The sequence below is a fragment of the Manacus vitellinus genome, unplaced genomic scaffold (assembly GCF_001715985.3).
Source record: "Manacus vitellinus isolate BGI_N305 unplaced genomic scaffold, ASM171598v3 scaffold_3_pilon, whole genome shotgun sequence".
In the NCBI taxonomy this organism is placed as follows: domain Eukaryota; kingdom Metazoa; phylum Chordata; class Aves; order Passeriformes; family Pipridae; genus Manacus; species Manacus vitellinus.
In genome coordinates, this window is record NW_021940535.1 from 7,535,869 (window position 1) to 7,556,973 (window position 21,105).

General features: G+C 39.8%; 1 protein-coding gene across 1 annotated transcript; it reads left to right on the forward strand.

The window, feature by feature from the left end:
- The first annotated feature begins 2,507 nt into the window (after positions 1-2,507).
- MLH1 (mutL homolog 1) lies at positions 2,508-20,378 on the forward strand. The gene is given in 20 exon segments (XM_029961832.1): positions 2,508-2,520; positions 2,523-2,613; positions 4,066-4,156; positions 4,283-4,381; positions 5,459-5,532; positions 6,338-6,410; positions 7,501-7,592; positions 8,941-8,983; positions 9,591-9,679; positions 11,265-11,377; positions 11,962-12,055; positions 12,594-12,747; positions 13,423-13,781; positions 14,554-14,702; positions 15,933-16,041; positions 16,894-16,957; positions 17,499-17,663; positions 18,496-18,588; positions 18,947-19,060; positions 19,598-20,378. Coding segments are annotated over 20 exon segments (2,247 nt in total). The 3' UTR covers positions 19,766-20,378.
- The last annotated feature ends 727 nt before the right edge of the window (positions 20,379-21,105 follow it).

Sequence of the window (21,105 nt, forward strand, 5' to 3'; positions counted from 1 at the left end):
CACTAAAATGAACTGCATTTGTATGATACAAACTATAACACAGGTACAAGGAATAAAGGTGAAGATTTTCTGGCTGGTCTAGGGCAGATACTGACAGCGCAAACAGCTGTCAGCAACAGCACAGACAAGGGAGAGTTTGAGTAAATGTCTTCTGTCCCAGATGGAGTGCCAAGATCCAGCAGATGCCTTCTGCTTTCCTGCCCCCCTTTCCAGATGCTCTGGTTGAAGCTTGTGGCAGACTATCCAAGGCCACCATAAAACAGATTCTTCCCCTAAGTTGAAATCCTGGAGCAGAGCCAGATTCCTCGGATCTGAAGCTCAGTGCTCCCCATGCTCCTGGTGCTTCCCAGGTCAGTACACAATCAAGGTTAGTGCACAGTAGGTCACCCTCTCTTTGTACCTATTAACCTTTTGCCATCTGCCCCACTCATGCTCACAGCTGGGCTTGTATCAAGCTCCCATATTTTGTCCAGCAAATCAAAGCAAAAGTGCACTATGGCCGAGGTAGCTGTCACTGCAACCTGTAGATTTGGGAAGCCACAGCCAGAGAGGTGGTGGGGCAGGACTGCTGGCCTCTGCCCAGATAGTTTTGCCAAGGTCAACAAGTGGGGAACTTGAAGTCAGCTTCAAAAGGGGCATCTTTCATGCCTGGGGGCACTGCAGGCACCTGTACATATGGACAGAGTGACACCTTGTAGCAGCCACCCTGGACACCTGAGGACAAGATGTCCTTGCAAGGCAAAGCACCTTCTAGCAAGATACCGCCAGTCCACCCTTCACACACTTAGTACTTAACACTCACAAAAAATGGTTTTGCTTCACGCTTTACACATTCCTCCTGAGGCCTCTATCTTCATGCCATTGGCTGGGAGCCCATTTAAAGTGAACTTGTGAAGGTGTACCTCTCAGGATGTTTTTTTTTTCTTTCTGCAAAGTGAAAACTGCTTTCAACATTTTACAATTAGTGTATGATTCCAAACATGAGCAATAGGTTTCATTGCATTGTGGCTAGGGTCTCTTCCCCAGCTGCAAGGAAGGGAAGAGGTTTCCTGTCTCCTTTACACTGGTCATACTCAGACCACAAGGACCAAAACGACACATGAGGCTGTACAGAATCACAGAATTATTTAGGCTGATAAAGGCCTCTGAGATCATCAAGTCCAACCTTCAACCAACTACCATCCTGTCAACTGGACCATGGCACCAAGTGCCACATCCAGTCATTTCTTGAACTCCTCCAAGGATGTTGACTCCACTGCTTCCCTGGGCAGTCCGTTCCAATGCTTAACCACCATTTCTGTAAGCACTGACAGAGAAAGCAAGAGCTCTGCTGGACAAGTGTCTCCAAACCTCAGCAGACTCCAAAGCTTGGCAGTTGCTGCCAAGTTTTAGCCATTGTACAAATGGCACAAATCTGCTTTATATTTGTGAGCAATTCCTGAGGTTATAGAGTAACTGTGTACTGTGATTCCAAAGACATATATCACAGTGCATACAGGACGCCCTGGAAAGAATCCTGGCACACATACAGGAGTCAGACACCCAGTGCAGTATGTCCTGCTGTCTATAGGCACAGAGTTCAGCCTCGACAGACACAACAGCCACAGTGCTCACAGCAGTTCACAGAATCACAGGATGGGTAAGGTTGGAAGGGATCACAGTGGGTCAGCTTGTCTGACCTCCCAGCTCAAGCAGGGCCATCCTAAAGCACATTGCACAGGATTGCATCCAGAGGATTCCCGAATATCTCCAGAAAGGGAGATTCCACAACCACTCTGGGCAACCTGTACCAGTGCTCAGTTACCCGCACAGTAAAGCAATTCTTCCTCGTATTTAGGTGGAACCTCCTGGGCATCAGTTTCTGCCCATTGCCTCTCATCTTGTTCTTGGCACCACCGAGAAGAGCCTGGCTCCATCTCCTTGGCACCCATCCTATAGATACTTATACACTTTAGTGAGGGCCCCTCTCAGTCATCTCTTCCCACAGCTGAACAGACCCAGCTTCCTCAGCTTTTCCTCATAAGAAGATGCTCCACTCTCCCAGTCATCCTTGTTGCACTCCACTGTACCCGCTCCAGGAGCTCCATGTCTCTCTTGTACTGAGGAGCCCAGAACTGGACACAGCACTCCAGATGTGGCCTCACCAGGGCTGAGGGGCAGGATCACCTTCCTCGCCCTGCTGGCAATGCTCCTCCTAATGCACCCCGGGACACCATTGGCCTTCTTGGCCACATGGGCACGCTGCTGGCTCATGGGCAGCTTGTTGTCCACCAGGGCCCGCAGGTCCGACATACATCGGCCCCCAGGGGCCGTGGCCACCCACAGCGGGTCCCGGCCACCCCTTCCCGGCCCCAGACGCGGGGCCGCCCACCGCAGCACGACCGCACGCCGCGCGCCCTCCCCCGGCAGGGGCGCGCGCCTCCCGCGCTGCCGCCCCGGCACCCCGCCCCCCGCGCCCGCGCCGCTCCCCGCGCGCGGCGGCCGGGGCGCCGCCTGTCCCCGCACTCATGGCCGGCGTGATCCGCGGCTGGATGAGGCCGTGGTGAACCGCATCGCGGCCGGAGAGGTCATCCAGAGGCCGGCCAACGCCATCAAGGAGATGATCGAGAACTGGTAAGGCGGGGCGTGCCCCCGGCGCGGCCGGCCGTGCGTCGCGGCGTGCAGCGAGGGGCGGGCGTGGGCTCGGGTGCTGAGGAGCGGTGCTGTGTGCCCGTACGGAGCGCACGGCAGGGCGGTGTTCGCGTTTGTGTTCGGCGTGCTTTGCTCTTGTTTGAGAAACTTATGAATCGTTTGCTTTCAGTGCCAGGTTAGTAATTCATAGGATCATTTAGGGTGGAAAAGACCACTGAGATCACTGAGTAAAACCATTAACCTAACACTGCCAAGTCCACCACTAAACCATGTCCCTAAGCAGCACGTCTACACGTCTTTTTAATACCTCCAGGGGTGGTGAGTCCACCCCTTCCCTGGGCAGCCTGTTCCAATGCTTGGCATCCCTTTCCGTGAAGACATTTGTCCTAATATCCAATCTAAACCTCTCCTGGTCCAACTTGAGGCCCTTTCCTTTTGTCCTATTGCTTGTTCCTTGGGAGGAGAGACCAACCCCCAACTTGTCATAACCTCCCTTCAGGTAGCGAGTGATAAGATCTGCCTTGAGCCTCTGTTTCTCCAGGCTAAACAACTCCAGCTCCCTCAGCTGCTCCTCATCACACTTGTGCTCCAGACTCTTCACCAGCTCTGCTGTCCTTCTCTGGACTTGCTCCAGCACCTTAATGTCCTTGTATTGAAGGGCCCAGAATGGACACAGTACTTGAGGTGCGGCCTCACCAGTGCCAAATAGAGAGGGACAATCACTCCCCTGGTCCTGCTGGCCATACTATTCCTGATACAAGCCAGGATGACGTTGGTGTTCTTGGTCACCTGGGCACACTGCTGGCTCTGTTCAGCTGGCTGTTGACCAGCACTCCCAGGTCCTTTTCCAACAGGCCTCCAGCCACTCTTCCCTTGGCCTGTAGCGCTGTCTGGGCTTGCTGTGACCCAAGTGCAGGATCCAGCACTTGGCCTTATTGAACCTCATAGGATTGGCCTTGGCCCATTGATCCAGATCCCTCTGTAGAGGCTTCCTGCCCTCCAGAAGATCAACACTCCCACCCAACTTGGTGTCATCTGCAAACTGACTAAGGGTACACTCAATCCCCTTGTCCAGATCATATATAAAAATATTAAACAGAACTCTGTCTGGTGTAGTGAGCTGTATCAGCTATGTGAAAACAAGCAGCAGATTCTGCAGTAGGTTTCAGTAGTGGGGAGAGAAGATCTATGTATTGGCCTAGGTATCTCCTTAGTTTTTTAATTTCTGAAAGTTCTTCATAAGTATTGTGGATGGTGATTTAGAATTATGTATCGCTGTAGTTAAAAAGGAAGGAGACAGTAAAGATTCACATGTAACAGAATGAATTCCAGTATGAGTGATGAGTAGAAACAAATTATCATTTGTATGAGAAAAAAAAATTTAAATCATCGTGTAGTCCTTTATTCTTTAGAATGCTTTCTTGGTTTCTGCAGTTTGGATGCTAAATCTACAAGTATCCAGGTAATAGTTAAAGAAGGTGGTTTGAAGCTCATCCAGGTCCAAGATAACGGCTGTGGTATCAGAGTAAGTAAATAAACTTGACAGCTGTGTGCTGGTGTTTAATATGACCTTTAAAAATTATTTCAAGTTATAAATGTTTTTGATCCTGAAAAACTTGCAAAGTGACTATTGCTTGTCTCTTTCCCATAGAAAGAAGATCTGAACATTGTATGTGAGAGATTTACTACTAGTAAACTGCAAAAATTTGAAGATTTGGCTAGTATTTCTACATATGGTTTTAGGGGCGAGGTGAGCTCTTCATCAAGGTTTTGAAACTGTTCATTGTTGCTATCCTGCTGTAGTGGGGTATACTATCTCATTCCCAGTACTCTTAACAGAAGCTTCTGTTTTCCAAGAGTCTGCCATGTGAATGTAGTTCAAAATACATTTTTGTGTCTTTCAATATTGGATGGATGCCTAAGGAGAGGTATATATTCTTCTTGCTTTCTGGGGTAAGATTTTTTTTTTTGAAGTAAAACAAGGCTTCTTTTCTCAAATGCTGCAGGTAAAAGGCAATGAAAAATCTGAGTGAAAGGTGACTCTTTGATGTCAGACATTTGTTCTAAAACCACACTTAAAATTAGATGTTTGAAATGTACATTTGTCTTCCTTTGCTTTTGCTATTAAATAAAGTTACTATCAGATATACTCTCAGATATAGGAGTTCTTCATATTCTCATAGGCTATATCTAAGCTTCTCTGGAAGAACAGTCATGGATGAGTTTAGCTTTCCGTGCCAGGTAAACAACAAGATATATACCTGTGCTCAGATACATAGATCCTTGCATGCTCCAGAGGGTAAGCTGCATAAGTCCTGTCCTCACACACTTGCAACATAATAATTTCCACAGCCAGTGGAATCTGGTCCTGAGGCTGGTTGCATCTGTGCAGACTTGTCCATTGAGTTTTCCAGGAAAACCATTGTTACCTAACTCTGTAGTATTACCTACAGTCAAGATAAGAACTTGGGTCAAGATGAAGAAATAAGAGCTAAAACCTTCCAGCTGTTTTTTGTTAATATGGAAGAAAGAAAAGTGCCCAACTGTAATAAATTTGCAAATTTCTTTTAGTTATGTTACATGGTTAACCACTTGCACTTTAAGAGGTAACGAAATGTTAGAAAGGCCAGAAGAAGGTCCCCAGATAAAAGTCAGCATTGAAGGTATTAAAGTTTGTTAAAGCTTTACTGACCTGCAATTTTCTTTTAAGGTTTTTTATTAATTACTTGCAAGTGGCATACCAAAATTTAGCCACCCTGTTTAAAGTGTGTACACACCTCAGTGTTCTCCAGAGCAAGGTTTACAAAGATGCTTTCTCCTTTCCTAGGCATTGGCGAGCATCAGTCATGTTGCCCATGTTACAGTAACAACTAAAACAGCTGATGCTAAGTGTGCATTCAGGTATGCTGCCTGTGATCCATGTGACTTCTGCTGCATGGGATAACAAACAGATGTATCTCTTTTCAGTGCTTTTATTAAGGAGGAGGGTAGAGTAAGGGTAGTTACAAAAAAGAATGTGAGAAAACATGGTTTGAGTGATTTTTTTTTTTCCAAATTGTAAAGGTAAGCTTTAGCTAAACTGTGTATTTTAAAAGTTGGGGTTGGGGGTCAGGGAATCTTAAAGGGGATTCTACTTCAGCAGCTAATGTAGGATAAACACTTGTCTTTACCTCCATTTCAGGATAAAATTTCACAATTTGTATGAAATTATGCCTCTGTATAACTTGCTGAAAGACCTACATAGGTCAGAAATCTCCTATGCTCCAAGTCCTGTTACAGTCAGAATGGAACTGATCTTACAGTAAAGTCAAGACTTTCTTGTTACTATAACGGAAGTGTAAAGTCTAGTGGAAGAATTGTTATTAGGCCGTGTCTCATTTTCTGAAGAAAGATAGAATGCAACAGTCCTGCCTTTACAGGAAAAGTCTCAGTAATACAATTTAAATACGCATATGTCATTATCTGCCCCTTTTCCATTTCTATTATTCCCACTCCCCCACTGCCCCTCTGGCTCTTAAAATCAATGAAAACAGTTTTGCTCTAGCAGAAACGTGGGGGGAGGGATTGATTCTCAATGGTCCAAATTCTTTGCTGGGAGGAGTGTGATGATAATGGGATTTCTTTTGTCTTATTCCATTGTCATCATCTGTCTCTGTCTGCCCTCCTCTAAATCTAGATGTTTGACAACTTTTTATTTTCTGCCTAGAGCTACTTACAGTGATGGAAAAATTAAAGCCCCTCCGAAACCCTGTGCTGGAAACCAAGGAACTCAGATCACAGTAGGCTTTGTGCCCATTTTCTCTTGTCTCTTTTCTGTTCCCTGGTGGTTGGGCTTGCACCAATTTTGTTGTAAGATATGTGACAGTATCACTTTGTAAAATATGTTGTTTGGTTTTGTTGGGTTTTTGGTCTTGTTTTCTTCACCAAAGGCAGCAAGGTAAATTTCAGAAGATCCTCTTTTTTTTTTTTCCTTCTTCCTTCTGAGGACAGCATAGTCATTTACTACCAGAAATATTTCATAGTCTGTCTGGACTGCTGAAAACCTCAGTGGATAGTTAGGGTTTACAAAAAGCTGGGAATATGGAGAGGGGTCTACACTGTATGAGCCACAGTGAGAAGATGAGGGCTGGCGCAGGAAACTGCAAAACCACTGTTTTCCAGTCATAGCTTTGTCTTCCAGTCATATCTTTCATATATCATAGCCAGACTTGAATGTGAGTTGGGATTAAGATTGGCATTAGGATTATGAAGAATAAGGAGATCAGATTGGGAAGGAGTATCCATTTTGCACAGCGTGCGGTGGGAAGGGGAAGTCTGGCCTAGGAGTCTGCAGATGTGTCTCTGCTGTGGGAGCATACACCCAGCAAGCTTCACGTGTCAATGTTTAGGATAATGTGTTTGAAAAAGAAGCTGGACTTTAAATTTCTGCCTTTCTCAGTATAGCAGAAAAATAATTTGCATGTTGTTTAAATAAATAGTGAAAATGTACAGTTTAAGTTGCTGTTCTAATTACGTTAACAGCCTTGAGTGCAGCAACTGTTTTAGCATTTCGTTAAAACACGGTGTAATCAGGGAATCCATTGTCATCTTTGGTAGAAGGTATATAACTTTCACTGAAAAGGGAGCTGTGGAGTTGTTATTGGTGAAAATACTGATGTACCAAAATAGTTGAAAACATGTGTTTCTCTTGATTTACATTTTGTTAGGTGAATCTAGAAGGTAAGGAATAAATTGAATGTCGATCCTTCATAAACTAAAGTATTCTCATAAAATTTATATATAAAAAAATTAATAAAATGGATTTAGATTAACTATATAGTAAGAGAGGATTTTTAAAATTATTTGTAATTGTGATCTTTCCCTCTGTAGGTTGAAGATCTCTTTTACAATGTAAATACGAGGAGAAAAGCTTTAAAAAATCCAAATGAAGAATATGCAAAAATACTAGAAGTTGTTAGCAGGTAAACTAAAATAGGAAGCTCCAATTTTGTATACTCCTATGGCAGAAGTATGGGGTTTTTCAGAGGGACTGGCAGGTGTGCGTTTGGTGTAATTTTTTTTTGTTGTTGTTGTTGGTTTTGTTGTTAGGCTTTTTTTTTAAACTATTTGTTAGTGTGCAGTGTCAGATAACAGTCCATCCAATTTGATATGAAAAATTCAGAGGAGAAACAGTGTATTCTATCTGTGACTATTAATTATTTGTAAGAATTCCAGCAAAGAAATGGTGATAGACTTGAACTCTAAATGCATTTGGGCTAAATAGAATCCATGTAAAAACTGCACAGGAGCATTGAGATTTGGTGAAATTCAAAATAGCTGAATGGCAATTTCACATCCACAAAAAAGAGTAATATCACTTTAGGTACTGGATGTTCCCTTCCTGGGCCCCTTGGTTGCATTTTTTGCCATGTGCAGAGGCTTTGCAAGCAGTATCTACACAATCTAAACAAAAGAACTGCTTCACAGTTTCAGAAAATGCAAAAGGTAGCAAAGAGTAGCAAGACTGTACACCAGGAGTTAGCCTGTTTCCCGAATGAGCTGTTTAAGAGTCTTTACTGGTCAGGTAGACCAGTCAGGAGGTGGAGAATCAGGTCCTGCTGCTCTGTGGAACAGCATGATCTAAAGTCTTGCTGAGGTACAGGCTTCCAGCTCACTGGTATTTTGTTGTTCTCATTAGGATTTTTCTGTTATTTAATTTTTTGTTGGTTTTTTTTTTTTTTTTTCTCTTGAATTTTTGAATTCCCAGTCACAGCAGTCTGTTCCCTGTCTGCATTTTTACATTTCTCATCTTGCAAGGTTCTGTGGTGTGTTTTTTTCTCACAACACAGTAACTTCCCTAAAAGTTTGAGCCAAGGTTATGCAGCTGTAGTGTACCAGAACTCAGCCCTGGGATCACAGGCAGCTGAACCATCTGGGTAGGGGAAGGTAGGAGGGCAAGCTAGCCATTATTCAGGTCTTTCTCCATAGTAGTTGAGACTTGAATCTGTTATATTGAGGACATTTTGCTGGTTTTATTTAGTTAAACCTATGAAGTGAAACTGAACTAACCAGGTCTATAGAAGTTGATCCTTTATTTTGAGGAATAAGCTAATCTGATCCTTGAATTTCATATGGTTACAGGTGAGTTATAAATAGAAGACAGTTAATTTTTATAGTAGTTCAGTCTACAAAAGCTCAGTTTGGCTCAAATAGCATTACTGTCTAACAGGAAGTGAAATTGCTTGTGCCCATTACTAGCTGCTTTTCAGCAATCAGGGCAAATAATCTTTTCTTTCACATACTGCAGACTTATGTTTACCTGTTTTTCAGGTATGCCATCCATAACTCAGGCATCAGCTTTTCAGTTAAAAAGGTGTGTAGATAAAGTCTTTATAACTTGACTGTGTGTCTGTGTATATATACACAATACGTATATCTGAAAATGTGCACTGCATCTTTTGCAACAGGAATAGCACACAGAGCCTTCCCATGTACTAAAATGTTGAACTGTACATTGGTGCAGTTTGGATAGAAAGCACATCAGTTAGAAGTAAACAAGAAAAGTTTGTCAGGAGTTTGAAATTTTCTATGTGGTCAATGTTATGTTTTGGTTTAGCTTTATGAGCTGTTTCAGCTTCTCTTGAGAGTCTGATTACAAATTACTGTATGAAAGAGGATGGGGTGGATTGCCTTTGTTCATTGGCATTGTTGATAATTATTTACTGAACTGCGTGTGTTCCTCATTTTCCGAGATGGAGTTACTAGCCTGAATGGGTCTGATGTGCTCTAGCAAATCTTGTAAACCCGTGCCATTTACCATCTATTTGCCTTTTTAAGCATAAATAAGTAAATAAGAATACGAAAGCATTATTATGATGTTATGTTCCATGCCTTTGTTTTAGAAATGCTATTGTTTAAAGTATTTCTAAAACTTCAGCCATAAATGTGAATTGATTGATACTCATTTTTGTTCTCTTTAGCAAGGTGATACCGTGTCAGATGTTAGAACCCTGTCCAACGCCTCAACAGTGGACAACATTAGGTCCATCTTTGGAAATGCTGTTAGCAGGTATGTTGATGTCAAGTTTACTTTTGACATAAAGTTTTCTAGTGAATCACCCTCCCTTTCTCTTTTAAAGACCATGGGTTGTGCTAACTTTCCTTGTTTCCTGCGAGGTGAATTGCAGAGAAGAGAGAGTGCTGCAATAAGAGAGCTCTCCCTTCTCTGGAAGAACATGTAGCTTTTATTTCTGTACTGAAGGGAAGAGGGAAGTCACAAAGTTGTTCCTTTAATGCACAAAAAGGGAGGCATCTGCTTGTAACTTTCTACATGCTCGTGCAAAAACAGCAAGCTGAACCTATTTTCTCTACAAGTTCCTAGGCTCTTCCTATGCCTTGAAAATCTTATTGCTTCTTACCAGTCTGCTATCTGATAAATTTTAAATCTACTCACCGTAGTTTTTCTAAAATCTTATGGTTTCTTATTTTGAGAAAAGCTGCATTAGCTAAGGCTGTGTAAATCAGACAGAAAAGTTAAAACCAAATAAAACCAATCATCTTCTGAAGACATACCTGCCACTTTAGGAAAAAATCTCTCTTTCACATTCAGCTGTGAAGAGTTCATTGAACGGATTTGTCCCGCAAATACTTGGGTGTCACTTTGATTCTGTTACCAAAGTCACACAGATATAATGAATGTAACTTTTAATGGAAGCACCTTTAGGAAGCACAGCAAATAGAGAGCCTGGTTAGTATTAAAGGTCGTGGTGTTGTTTTTATTTCTTTGTTATGCATTTGTTTTTATCTACTACGGATGCTCTTTTTATACAATTTTTCCTTTATACAGTTCAGTACAGTCCATGTCAAATTAAATGCTTTGGTCGTTTGTTTTAAAGGAAAACTTTTATTTTACCCAGTTGAAAATGATGTTATTTTGACTTAAAAATGAACACATTGATAAAAATCAATTATAAAAATGGTGCTCGGTATATATTGAGGTTGAATTGAAAATAGGTAGCCCTTAAGTTTTTTCTGTGTTAAATTTAGAAGTTGGCATAATGCCTTGTTAGAGAGTTGTGCTCACAAACTACCAAAGTGGATTTCCTTAACTAATGAATCATGAAAATTATTAAAACTGTTATGAAAATAGTTAATGTTAGAATCTGTGTGCATGAGAAAGAGAAAAGTTTTCACATTTTAATGACTTCTTAACATCTCATCAAGAAATATTAGATTACAAAAGCAGACGGAGAGGTCCAAGAAAAAAACGTGTTCTCCCCTGGCTGCTGACAATTTTGAAGTGTCCTTGTCACTGTCGATGACTTACACAAAGAAATGCATATTAGAATTATCAATAAATTATAATATTATGAATACTGTGATATGGTATTAAAAAGATAATGGGAGTAGTTTTACAGGCTCTAATCATACAACATTACTAGATTACATTTACTTAGGAAGAAGAAACAATGCAGTTCAGGTTAAATAATTGTTGTGGCCTAGCAATGAATGTTTGAATTCTCAAATAATTTTAATGTTTTCATTACTGTGATATAAATAGAATATAGGTCAGTATATCGCTACTTGTGAGTACTGTTAGAAATTTGCATCAACAGAAGAATTAATTTTTGGTTTGTTTCTGTCAAACTTAATAGGGAACTGATAGAAGTGGGCTGTGAAGATGCAAATCTGGCCTTTAAAATGAAAGGTTACATCACGAATGCAAACTACTCTGTGAAGAAATGTATATTTTTACTCTTCATAAACCGTAAGTTTGAAAAAAAAAGGCAGCATTTTGTACAGTCGTATGTTGCTTACATAATCATAAGGACAAAACTTTCTGCAGACCTACAAAATGTATAAGCCTTCTTAAACACGTTTTGAAGAATAAGTATTTCAGTTACTTGTAGATCTTAAAATGTTTTTAGTTTTGTAATGTGCATCATGCTTTGCACTCTAAATAATGAAAGCAGCTAAAACTGGGCCTAAAGAAACTTAAGCTTTGGAGTATCAAGGTAATGATTGTTTCCTGCTAACTTACACAGAGTGATCTCTTCATTCTGTAAGAACACTGACCTGGGATGCAAGAAACCTTGACTGTATTGAAATAATAAAAAGGTAGTTTGGTTATTTTGGTATTTGTGGAAAAAAATCTTATAAAACACACTTAAGACAATACTGTCTATTCCTGGTTTTATATGAAGAATAAATAGGCCTTGGGGGAAAAATGGGTATAACAGATACCCTTTGAAGATCCCAAGCATGAAGGTGTTGGTCTGAAGGAGTGGTTGGGCGCTTTGCAGTGTATTTCAGCCGGGCTCTTTGGAAATAGCCTTTTGTTCTGTGTTTCAGATCGGTTGGTAGAGTCAGCCGCTTTGCGGAAAGCCATAGAAACTGTGTACGCTGCTTATTTGCCAAAAAGTACCCATCCATTCCTATACTTAAGGTAAAGTAATAGGAAGAAGTAGCCTGTTAATACTATCTTGTAGGATATAGCTAGGCTGAGTAGGTTTAGAAAAACACTTCTGTTCCTGATAATAATGTTAAGCGCTGCACTGAGGTAATTAATCACCAGACAGGAGATAATTAAATCACATTAAATCTTAAGAAAACAGACCTTATTTTTAGAAGTAGTGAATGTCTGTAACTTCAGCTGAAGTCCTTTCGTATTAATTCGTGAGACACTGCAAGTAAAAGATATTTCTAAAAACAGGTTTTTGTAGTTATAAAATAGAGAAATTGGTTTAAGCTTATTGGTTTAAGCTGATTTTGGTGAGTTTGGAGTAGAGTCCTTCAGATTAATTATTTTTTAATGTACTAAACAAATGTGACTGTAACGTAAGTTTAGCAGGGTTCAGAATCTTTTTGACTTCTTTGCACAGAGTAATGCCCCTAAGCTGGAGAAATTTTGTACTGAACCAATTTGTGCTCTCTCTGCCATCCGTGGGATATTTCAGGTTAACTTCTTTTAAAATGTTTTTCAGTCTGGAAATAGCTCCCCAAAATGTAGATGTGAACGTGCACCCTACAAAACATGAAGTCCATTTTCTTCATGAAGACAGTATTCTAGAGCGCGTGCAACAGCATGTAGAGAGCAAGTTATTGGGCTCTAATTCTTCAAGGATGTACTTCACTCAGGTGAGAACATATGTGAAGTGACTGCAGTTCTGCACTATTTTAACCATCAGGGATACATTTACTCTGTTCAATATGCAGGGATTGGTAATCATCAGTGTTCTACTGGTACCTTGAGATCTTTGCTCTCTGTTTCAGGGATGAAATTGCTTTAGTGTACCAATGTTAACAATGGAGCAAAAGAGAGAAAAAAACTATGAAAACATTTTAAATACTTTTATGTCAAGTATCTGACCAGTCTTCTTGATTTTGCAAGTATGTTGGCCTTCACATGTGGTAAATTGGTTTTTTATTCTGCCCTGGTTTATGTGAAGATGTGGCTGAGGAAACTGTTCTGTGTATTTGACAACACTTTTAATCTGACCAGAAAAAAATCAGGAAGATTTTCTAATCTCTCTTTATGTAGAGCATAGCATAAGAATTACAATAATTTTTTTTCCTTTGAGACAAAAGAATGTTAACTAATGATTTTAACTGCTAAGATGATGACATTCACTCTATATGGATAGCAGATGCAATGGTGGCCTATTTAAGCACTTGACACTGTGTTTTTGGGGTTTCAAACTTGCCTCTGAGCAGTAAGATACTGTGAGAAGTGTGGCTGATCTCTCTGGTTTTCTTTTCTTTTTTTTTCTTGCTGTTCAATCTCTTTGCTTCCTCGTATCTGTCTGAATGAAGACACTGCTTCCAGGGGCTGACTCTTCTTCCAGTGAGGTTGTAAAATCAGCAGCTAACTCTTCTGTGGCTACCAAAGGAACCAGTGATAAAGTTTATGCGCATCAGATGGTCCGCACTGATTCCCGAGAGCAGAAATTGGATGCTTTTCTTCAGCCAGTGAACAACCCCCCAGATACAGGCCCCACTGAAGTGACAACAGAGGTTGATGCAGGACCTCCAGAGGGTGCAAGCAGACCACAGGATGCTGAAATGGAAGAAGTCAGTGATCTGGTTGAAATGGCTAATGTTCAGGAGGACATAGGGAAGCCTGGAGGGCTGAGTGAGAGTGGGCACTTGTCTCGCGAGACAGTGCCTTCTCGGTAAGTCTCATCTTTCCTGAGGTGGTGCAAGGCTACCTATTTATTTCATAGCATGGCCCTGAAACTGTAGGTTTTCTGATCTCTTTTCCCTTCTGCTTTTCCAGAAGGGAAAAATTTCCTAGAATAACTCTTCATGACAAGTTGTTGGGAAATTAAACTTAATCTGTGAACTGTAAATTACATAAATTGTGATAAATTTTGTAACTGGAACGGGATTTCCATTCATACTGAAAGGCAGGAAGCAGTATAAATAATGACATCAGTTTAGGGATGTCATACTGGTCTATCTCTCTTTGGAGGCCCCTCATCCTACTACATGAGAAACTACATCACTGAATTTTGCAGAGATTAACCTAGTAAAGATAAAAGTGCAGCTCCTGCAGGAGCTGTTACAAGAGGCGAAAGTCGTCTGATGGAATCTGATTTCCCCTTCCCAGTACTACAGAGAAATTATCATGAAAAAAAAATCATTAGAAATATCAACATTTTTTCGATGTGTCCTTTAGAGGCCAGTTTGCTTGGTGCTTAAACAATTGTCTGATGTGATTAGTATTGGTGTGTCATAAATTCTCTTAAAATTCTGAACTACCTTTTCCTAACAGATTATGCCTCGGAAGCAAAATAAAATAGTCTGTCACTCTGGGAATCTCTGGGAAACTGTCTACATTTCTTGTGTTAACGTACAGCATGTGAATTGAGCATCCCTTCTGTTGCTGTGTTTTGCCTAAGTGATAGGAGAATTGACCTAATTCCTTTTGGTTTGGTATTGCAGAAAGAGACCACGGGAAGACACAGACCTAGAAATGGAGGAAGATGACACCACAAAGGACATGACTGCTGCCTGCACCCCTAGAAGAAGAATTATCAATTTGACTAGTGTATTGACTCTCCAGGAGGAAATCACTAACCAGGGACATGCAAGTAAGCAAGCCTTTTGCTTCCCAAGATTATTTTTATTTCAGCAACTCCTTATGGTTGTTTGAACCGCTGAGGAAAAAGGTATTTAAAGGGAGGCTCAGTCAGTTCACTGTGCTGCTAAGCAAGCTTTTAACAAAAGCTTTGGCTTTTCATTTTCATTTGTATCTGTCCCACTTACATGAAATGATGAAACTGATAAAATATTATTCTCTTTTCTGGTAAGAATTGTTATTGTAATAAATAACTTTTTTATAAATTACTAAAAGTCTTGAACTTTAAAAAGCATGTACTTACACTTTACTTGTGCTTCAGAAAATGTTTTGCAGAAGACTGGTAATTCTGAGCCAGTAATTCCATATCTGATAGTCACTGCTTAAATGCTGAAATCAAAGAGTTGTCCCTGAGCCATAAAATTTCAAAAAATGTCTCAAAATACACAATAAAACTTGTGAAGCTCCCTGAAGTTGTCTTGCCTTCACATGTGTAAGAAATACCTATGAGACTTTGGAAAGAAAGAAATCTCACAATGTTACCTTTTCTGGTGGAATTAGGGTAGTGTAGTGCTTTGTACATGCTGTGACTGCAATGCTGAGCTTCTGTAACAAAGCTGCTCCCAAGGATGGCAACCAGTGAATTTTCTTTGTGGAATGCCTAAAATCAACTCTTTTATGGAATCTGACTTCTCATATCTTTCCCAGCCTTCTCATTTATATATACTAAAACTTACTTAGTGAGAGAAAAATCAAAAAATTATGACAAAAAATAAATTATGGACCTATTCTATCACAGTTTCAGAATTTAATCTGACAGTACTAGATGGTGTTGCAAAGCTGGTTTAAATCTGCAGTCTTCTTTGAAGTTTGTCAGTTCTCCCTCACTAATCTCCTATGGCTGGAAATTAATTTTGGAAGGCTATTCAAACACAGGGATTTTAATTTTATTTTTTTTAATTTGCATTTGTAGTTTAACTGTTATATAACTGTTCTCATAATTGTTTTAATAGCATGAGTGTGCATGGAAATTATTAATATTTCAAAACATGTGAATAATTGGTAGGACAGGCCCATAAGAAGAAGCAGGATTATAGTAGTGACTGAACAATAATCTGAGACTTTAATGCTAAAAAGACACCACTCAACTGAATAAATAAGAGCAGGGTTGCAAATCCTGAATTTATGTATAATTATGTAATTATATCCTTTTTGTTTTTGCCACACTCCTGTGTTGTTTCAGAACTTCAGGAAATGCTACGTGATCACTCCTTTGTTGGCTGTGTCAGTCCACAGTGGGCTCTGGCCCAATATCAGACAAAACTGTACCTTCTCAATACAACAAAACTCAGGTAAAGAAGCTGTTAGACTTGTTGGCAGCTGAAATAAGTACCAATTACGAAGCTAATTAGAAGAAGGAAGGAAATGAGAGGAAAAACACCGTTCGCTTGTTGGCTATCCTAAAAGTCATGAGGCTAAAGATTTAAGCATTCAGTTCAGAACAGTGGAAGGAATTCTGGCCCACGTTGGAGAAGTTTCAGGGAATCAGTGTAATTAAAATGCCAGCTACTGTATTTGTAGCTGGGAAGGAAAAGGCTTTTTCTTGCTTTATGATCATCTGTCTCCATGATCTATGATCATTATCATGATTTGATTCAGGATCATCTACAGCACATTGTATAAAGATGAGCAAGCAGAAGCTTCAGAAAAGTCCTGTAAAACATTGTATCCAGTTGGATTAAGAGTATCTGCAGGACATGATTGTAACACAAAGTTTGTAATTTTGCATCTGCAGCCTTACAGGGCCAGCTACATAAATTTTGTAACAAATCAGAAAATATACTTGAGATACACATGTCTATCAGTTTCCCAGCTCCTGTGCATTTCTTGCAGTGCAACAAAGGAGTAAAGAAGTTGAAATATAAGTTATCAGGGAATAAATTGATATTGGTTGGATGCTCAGTATGTAACATTTCTGCACCGGTGTGGCTGATAATGTCAGAAACCAAGAAATAGATTTAACTGTAAATATCTAGATAGTACATGTGAATCTTTAAACTCTTTAGTTAAAGCAAGATATTTATTAATATGACTGGATATGTAATCTGATGTTTCCGGGATGATTCTTACTTTCCCTTCTTAATTATGGTAACTTGAAGATATGTGATCCTGTCCATACAACTAATTTTTGTGCTTCAATTTAGCCAAGAACTCTTCTACCAGATACTTATTTATGACTTTGCAAACTTCGGAGTCTTAAGGTTATCTGTAAGTATAATTTTACATTACATCCTATATAACAAGTTTTTTTTAAAGAAGTCTGTCCTGTCAGACAAATGCATAGTTTTGGTTGCATAGTCAGGTTGGTTATTGTCCACTACAAGAGCGTTGTTTTGTTTCTTTTACGGTAAGAACAGAATGTAGAATACTCTTAATTTTTTGTGTCTTCTACTAGTAAATTGTCATCCTGGCTGCTTGTTATTAGTGCCAGTTGTAGATATTCACCAAGTTTTGCTGTTGCTCATTACATTAGGACAAATAATTAATTTGAATACACAATCTACAGAAATATAGTGTTGATTGCCAGTATTTATCCTGCAAATATTGCAGTACTTGGCAGGATTGGGGACTGCACAGAACTATCATAAAGAAATTAAAACCTTTTTAGACTGGTTATGATAAACAGAACTGTTTGTTCTGCGGGGCAGATGTGCCATATTGTAATTAGTTATTATGTGAAGAAAGAAGCTATAGATTTCCAATAGACCATGCTGTTTGTTAACAAAAGTTTTGCCTTCTCCATTTTTAGGAGCCAGCTCCTTTATATGAACTTTCAATGCTTGCTTTGGAGGATCCTGAAAGTGGCTGGACAGAAGAAGATGGCCCAAAAGAAGGGCTTGCTGAGTACATTGTGGAGTTTCTGAAACAGAAGATTGAGATGTTGAAGGATTATTTTTCTCTTGAAATTGATGAGGTGACTCCTGCTATAGTAATAGACAGTAAGAATGGTGAACTTGGCAGCGTTAGGCTTGCAGTTGGACTTGATTTTAAAGGTCTTCTCCAACCTAAATGATTCCATGATTTTACATTTTGGTAACAGATAGCTGCAATAGTTTGTTTGCAATGCTTAGTATCACTAAGAACTAACTCCAGTACAATTTAGATGGCTTACCCCTTTCATTAAAAATGCTCAGGACTTATGGTGCCTTTAAGAAGGGTGCTACACAAAGTTTATATTTAACTAGTTACCAAGTCACAGAATGGGTAAGGTTGGAACCCATTCCCAGTCCATGATCTGGTCCAACCTCTCTGCTCAAACAGGGTCATCCTAGAGCACATTGCACAGGATTGCATCCAGACAGTTTTTGAATGTCTCCAGTGAGGGAGACTGGGCAACATGTCTGGGCAATCCACAGTTTAGTCATTGCTTCCATAACTAGAATGCAGATCTTTTAACCAACAAGGTGTGCATCCCTTAATTTATAAGGAAGCGAACAGCTTTATCAAGCCCAGGCACTTCATTTGGATATTGTCCTGGGAAGTGGGATCTGTGTAGTCAGTGGCTAGAGCTAGAGGAAGAGGCTGAATTCAGGTTTTCCTGAGCCAAGTGGCTTAAATCCATGCCTTGTGAAGTTAAACAATGCCAGTAACCTTTTTCCTGCAATGTCTGCCTGGCATCAAGCTTTAAAAACTTGTAGCTTCAGCTACTCCTAAGGCTCACGGAGTTTGGTACGTGACAGTTTTGATGCATTTAACTGCAAGAAAGAACATTTTTTTTTTACTGAAGCAACAATGTTGCCTTGCAGGAAGGAAATCTTATTGGGTTACCACTTCTGATAGACAACTACGTTCCACCGCTTGAAGGACTGCCTATGTTTATCCTTCGATTGGCCACAGAGGTATATTCTATCAATGATTTTATTAATTTGCAATTACTTTTTTTTTACTTCACATTTAAGCAACTCCAGCCCTTTCTTTGCAGTTTCTGGTGCCGCTTAAATGTACTGTTATGTGTTCCAGACACTTTTGCTATGGTTACTGAATAGTTGTGCTTTGCCTCTGTATTCATAACTCCTGACTGAATGAGCCTGTATTTTGATTTAAAAGCCTGCACTCCTACACTTTCTTTGTTCTATTCCTTTACCTTATCAGCACAAAAATGGCCAATACATTATTATGATTTTTCCATATTAAGATTCTATCAAGTCTCTGACTGCTACCCAGATTCTGTAAAATGACTTCTTTTTCTTGTAACAGGTAAACTGGGATGAAGAAAAGGAGTGTTTTGAAAGCCTAAGTAAAGAACTTTCCATGTTCTACTCCATCAGAAAGCAGTATATAATAGGTGAAGCCAATCCAACAAACTCTCAGGTACAAGAATACTGTAACTAGTCCTATGAACAGACAACTAACAACCTATAGGAAACTTCTGCTTTTTCAGCTACAGACTTCTAATCCCAGCTCTTTCAATGAAGTGAATCAAGTATAGCACTGTGGCAAGGTTCTGAAACAATGTGGCTTAAATTTTCTGAGGTATTATAGGTATTGAGAGAACCTTTTGACTTTGGGCATTGCAGTGTACTTTATATTATTACAAGAGTCCTTGGCCTCTGAGTTTGGGATGTATTTTTATGGTATATTTCTACAGAAGAATAAGGATGCATATAAATGAAAAATGACTGTGTCTAAATACCTGCTTAATTATTCCATTATTCTCACCCACTCTGCAATTACTTAACAGAGCTTAAAATTAACTTGACTGCATAGAATGAACTTCTTTAATACTAGCAGAATTTTACAGTTGCTGTAGTCTTCTTACATTATAAAGTCTTTTAAGGAATGTTCTCTGGTAAAAGAGAACTTCAGTTTAATTGTTTAATTGTTTGTCCCTTTTCTCCTGTATTTCAGAATGAAGATTCTGACTCTGGTTCAAAAACATGGAAATGGACTGTGGAACATGTGATTTACAAAGCTTTTAGGACTCATCTTTTGCCTCCTGAACACTTTGCAGAAGATGGCAACATTTTGCAGCTTGCTAACCTGCCTGACCTGTATAAAGTTTTTGAAAGATGTTGAGCAAGTAGTTATTACAGACCGTTTTTTTAGATAGGCACCATTCCTTTTATGTTCAGTTTTACATAGTAGAAGATAAAGCTGGAATCTTGATGGAGGAAAGAAAAAGAGAGGATTTACTATCATACTAAACTGCTAACATGGCAGCAAATGGTCTATTTTCCTTCTGTTGATCAAACTATAAAAAGAATAATTTTAGCTTTTTCTAAACCCAGCCCAAGTTCCTAAAATAAAATTTCCACTTATGCTCTGAGTTTCCCTATTAACCAATCTGCTAACAGAATACAATTTCTACTGCAGAAAATTAAGTGGGTTAAGTGATTGTGAAAGAAGATGGAGCTTAATTTAGTTGAAATGTGAGTGCTTTAACTTTGTTTGCTTCTTGAAAGTGAAACAGAAAAAGGCAGCTAACCTGTTTTATGACTGTTGTCTGGCAGTATCTGCAATGAGAATATACATGCAAAGCACTTAAAAATCATCTGTTACTAGAGAAGTTAGTCTCGTAGTACTTCAGGCCCCTTGCTGATATAAGGCAAACCCCTTCCCTCTTAATTAAGGAATCAGAAATTAGAAATGGGAATGGTCTGGCAGATAGTAAATGAGCATGCAAACATAATATTCATTGTCTCAAATTTAATGAACAGGGCTTGGGAGATCTGCTACATACAAGGCTGTGTCCCAACAAGGAAAGCATTATTCTAAGTCCAAGAGGCATCTAGCATCCAAACCAAAAAGGAAAGCAAGCTTCAGTTTTGCAGTGTAAAGATTTCTGTTCCATTTGAAAGCAGCTCTGGTATAAGGAGAAGCATGGATGCTCTTGGATTGCAGTGGTCCCAAACCCTGCCTTGCTTTGAGAAATACTCTTGAAGGGCAGCAGTTTGCAACAGGAGAGCATTTGATATGAGTCCAGAAGGATAACTCCTCTCAGAAGGGCATCTGCTGGCTTCAAGTAAAGTCTAACACAAGGGCTGTGTAACTTCAATTTCAGGGGTGTCAAGTGCAGATGCTGATCATTTCCTGCCATTGATGTGCCAGCTTAAAAAGAGTGAAGTTCTTAATAACAGAAATCCACATTGTTCCAGAAAGCATCTTCTTCCTTCTGCTCCCTCTCTTTGATGGCAATCCTGTCAATGGCATAACTACTGGAGAATCATGTCTTCCTGAGCCAGCCAGCCCAGAAAATGAAATCTGAAGCGAACCACTGGCTTGAGCTGGCCACAGCCCACATTACTTCCTGGCAATGAGGGGGCACCGTCATGGTGGAGAATATAGGAACTACTAATGGAAATTACATTTGTATTGTGATTCCACTGTATCTTGCCCTTGCTACAGTGTGCTTGTTT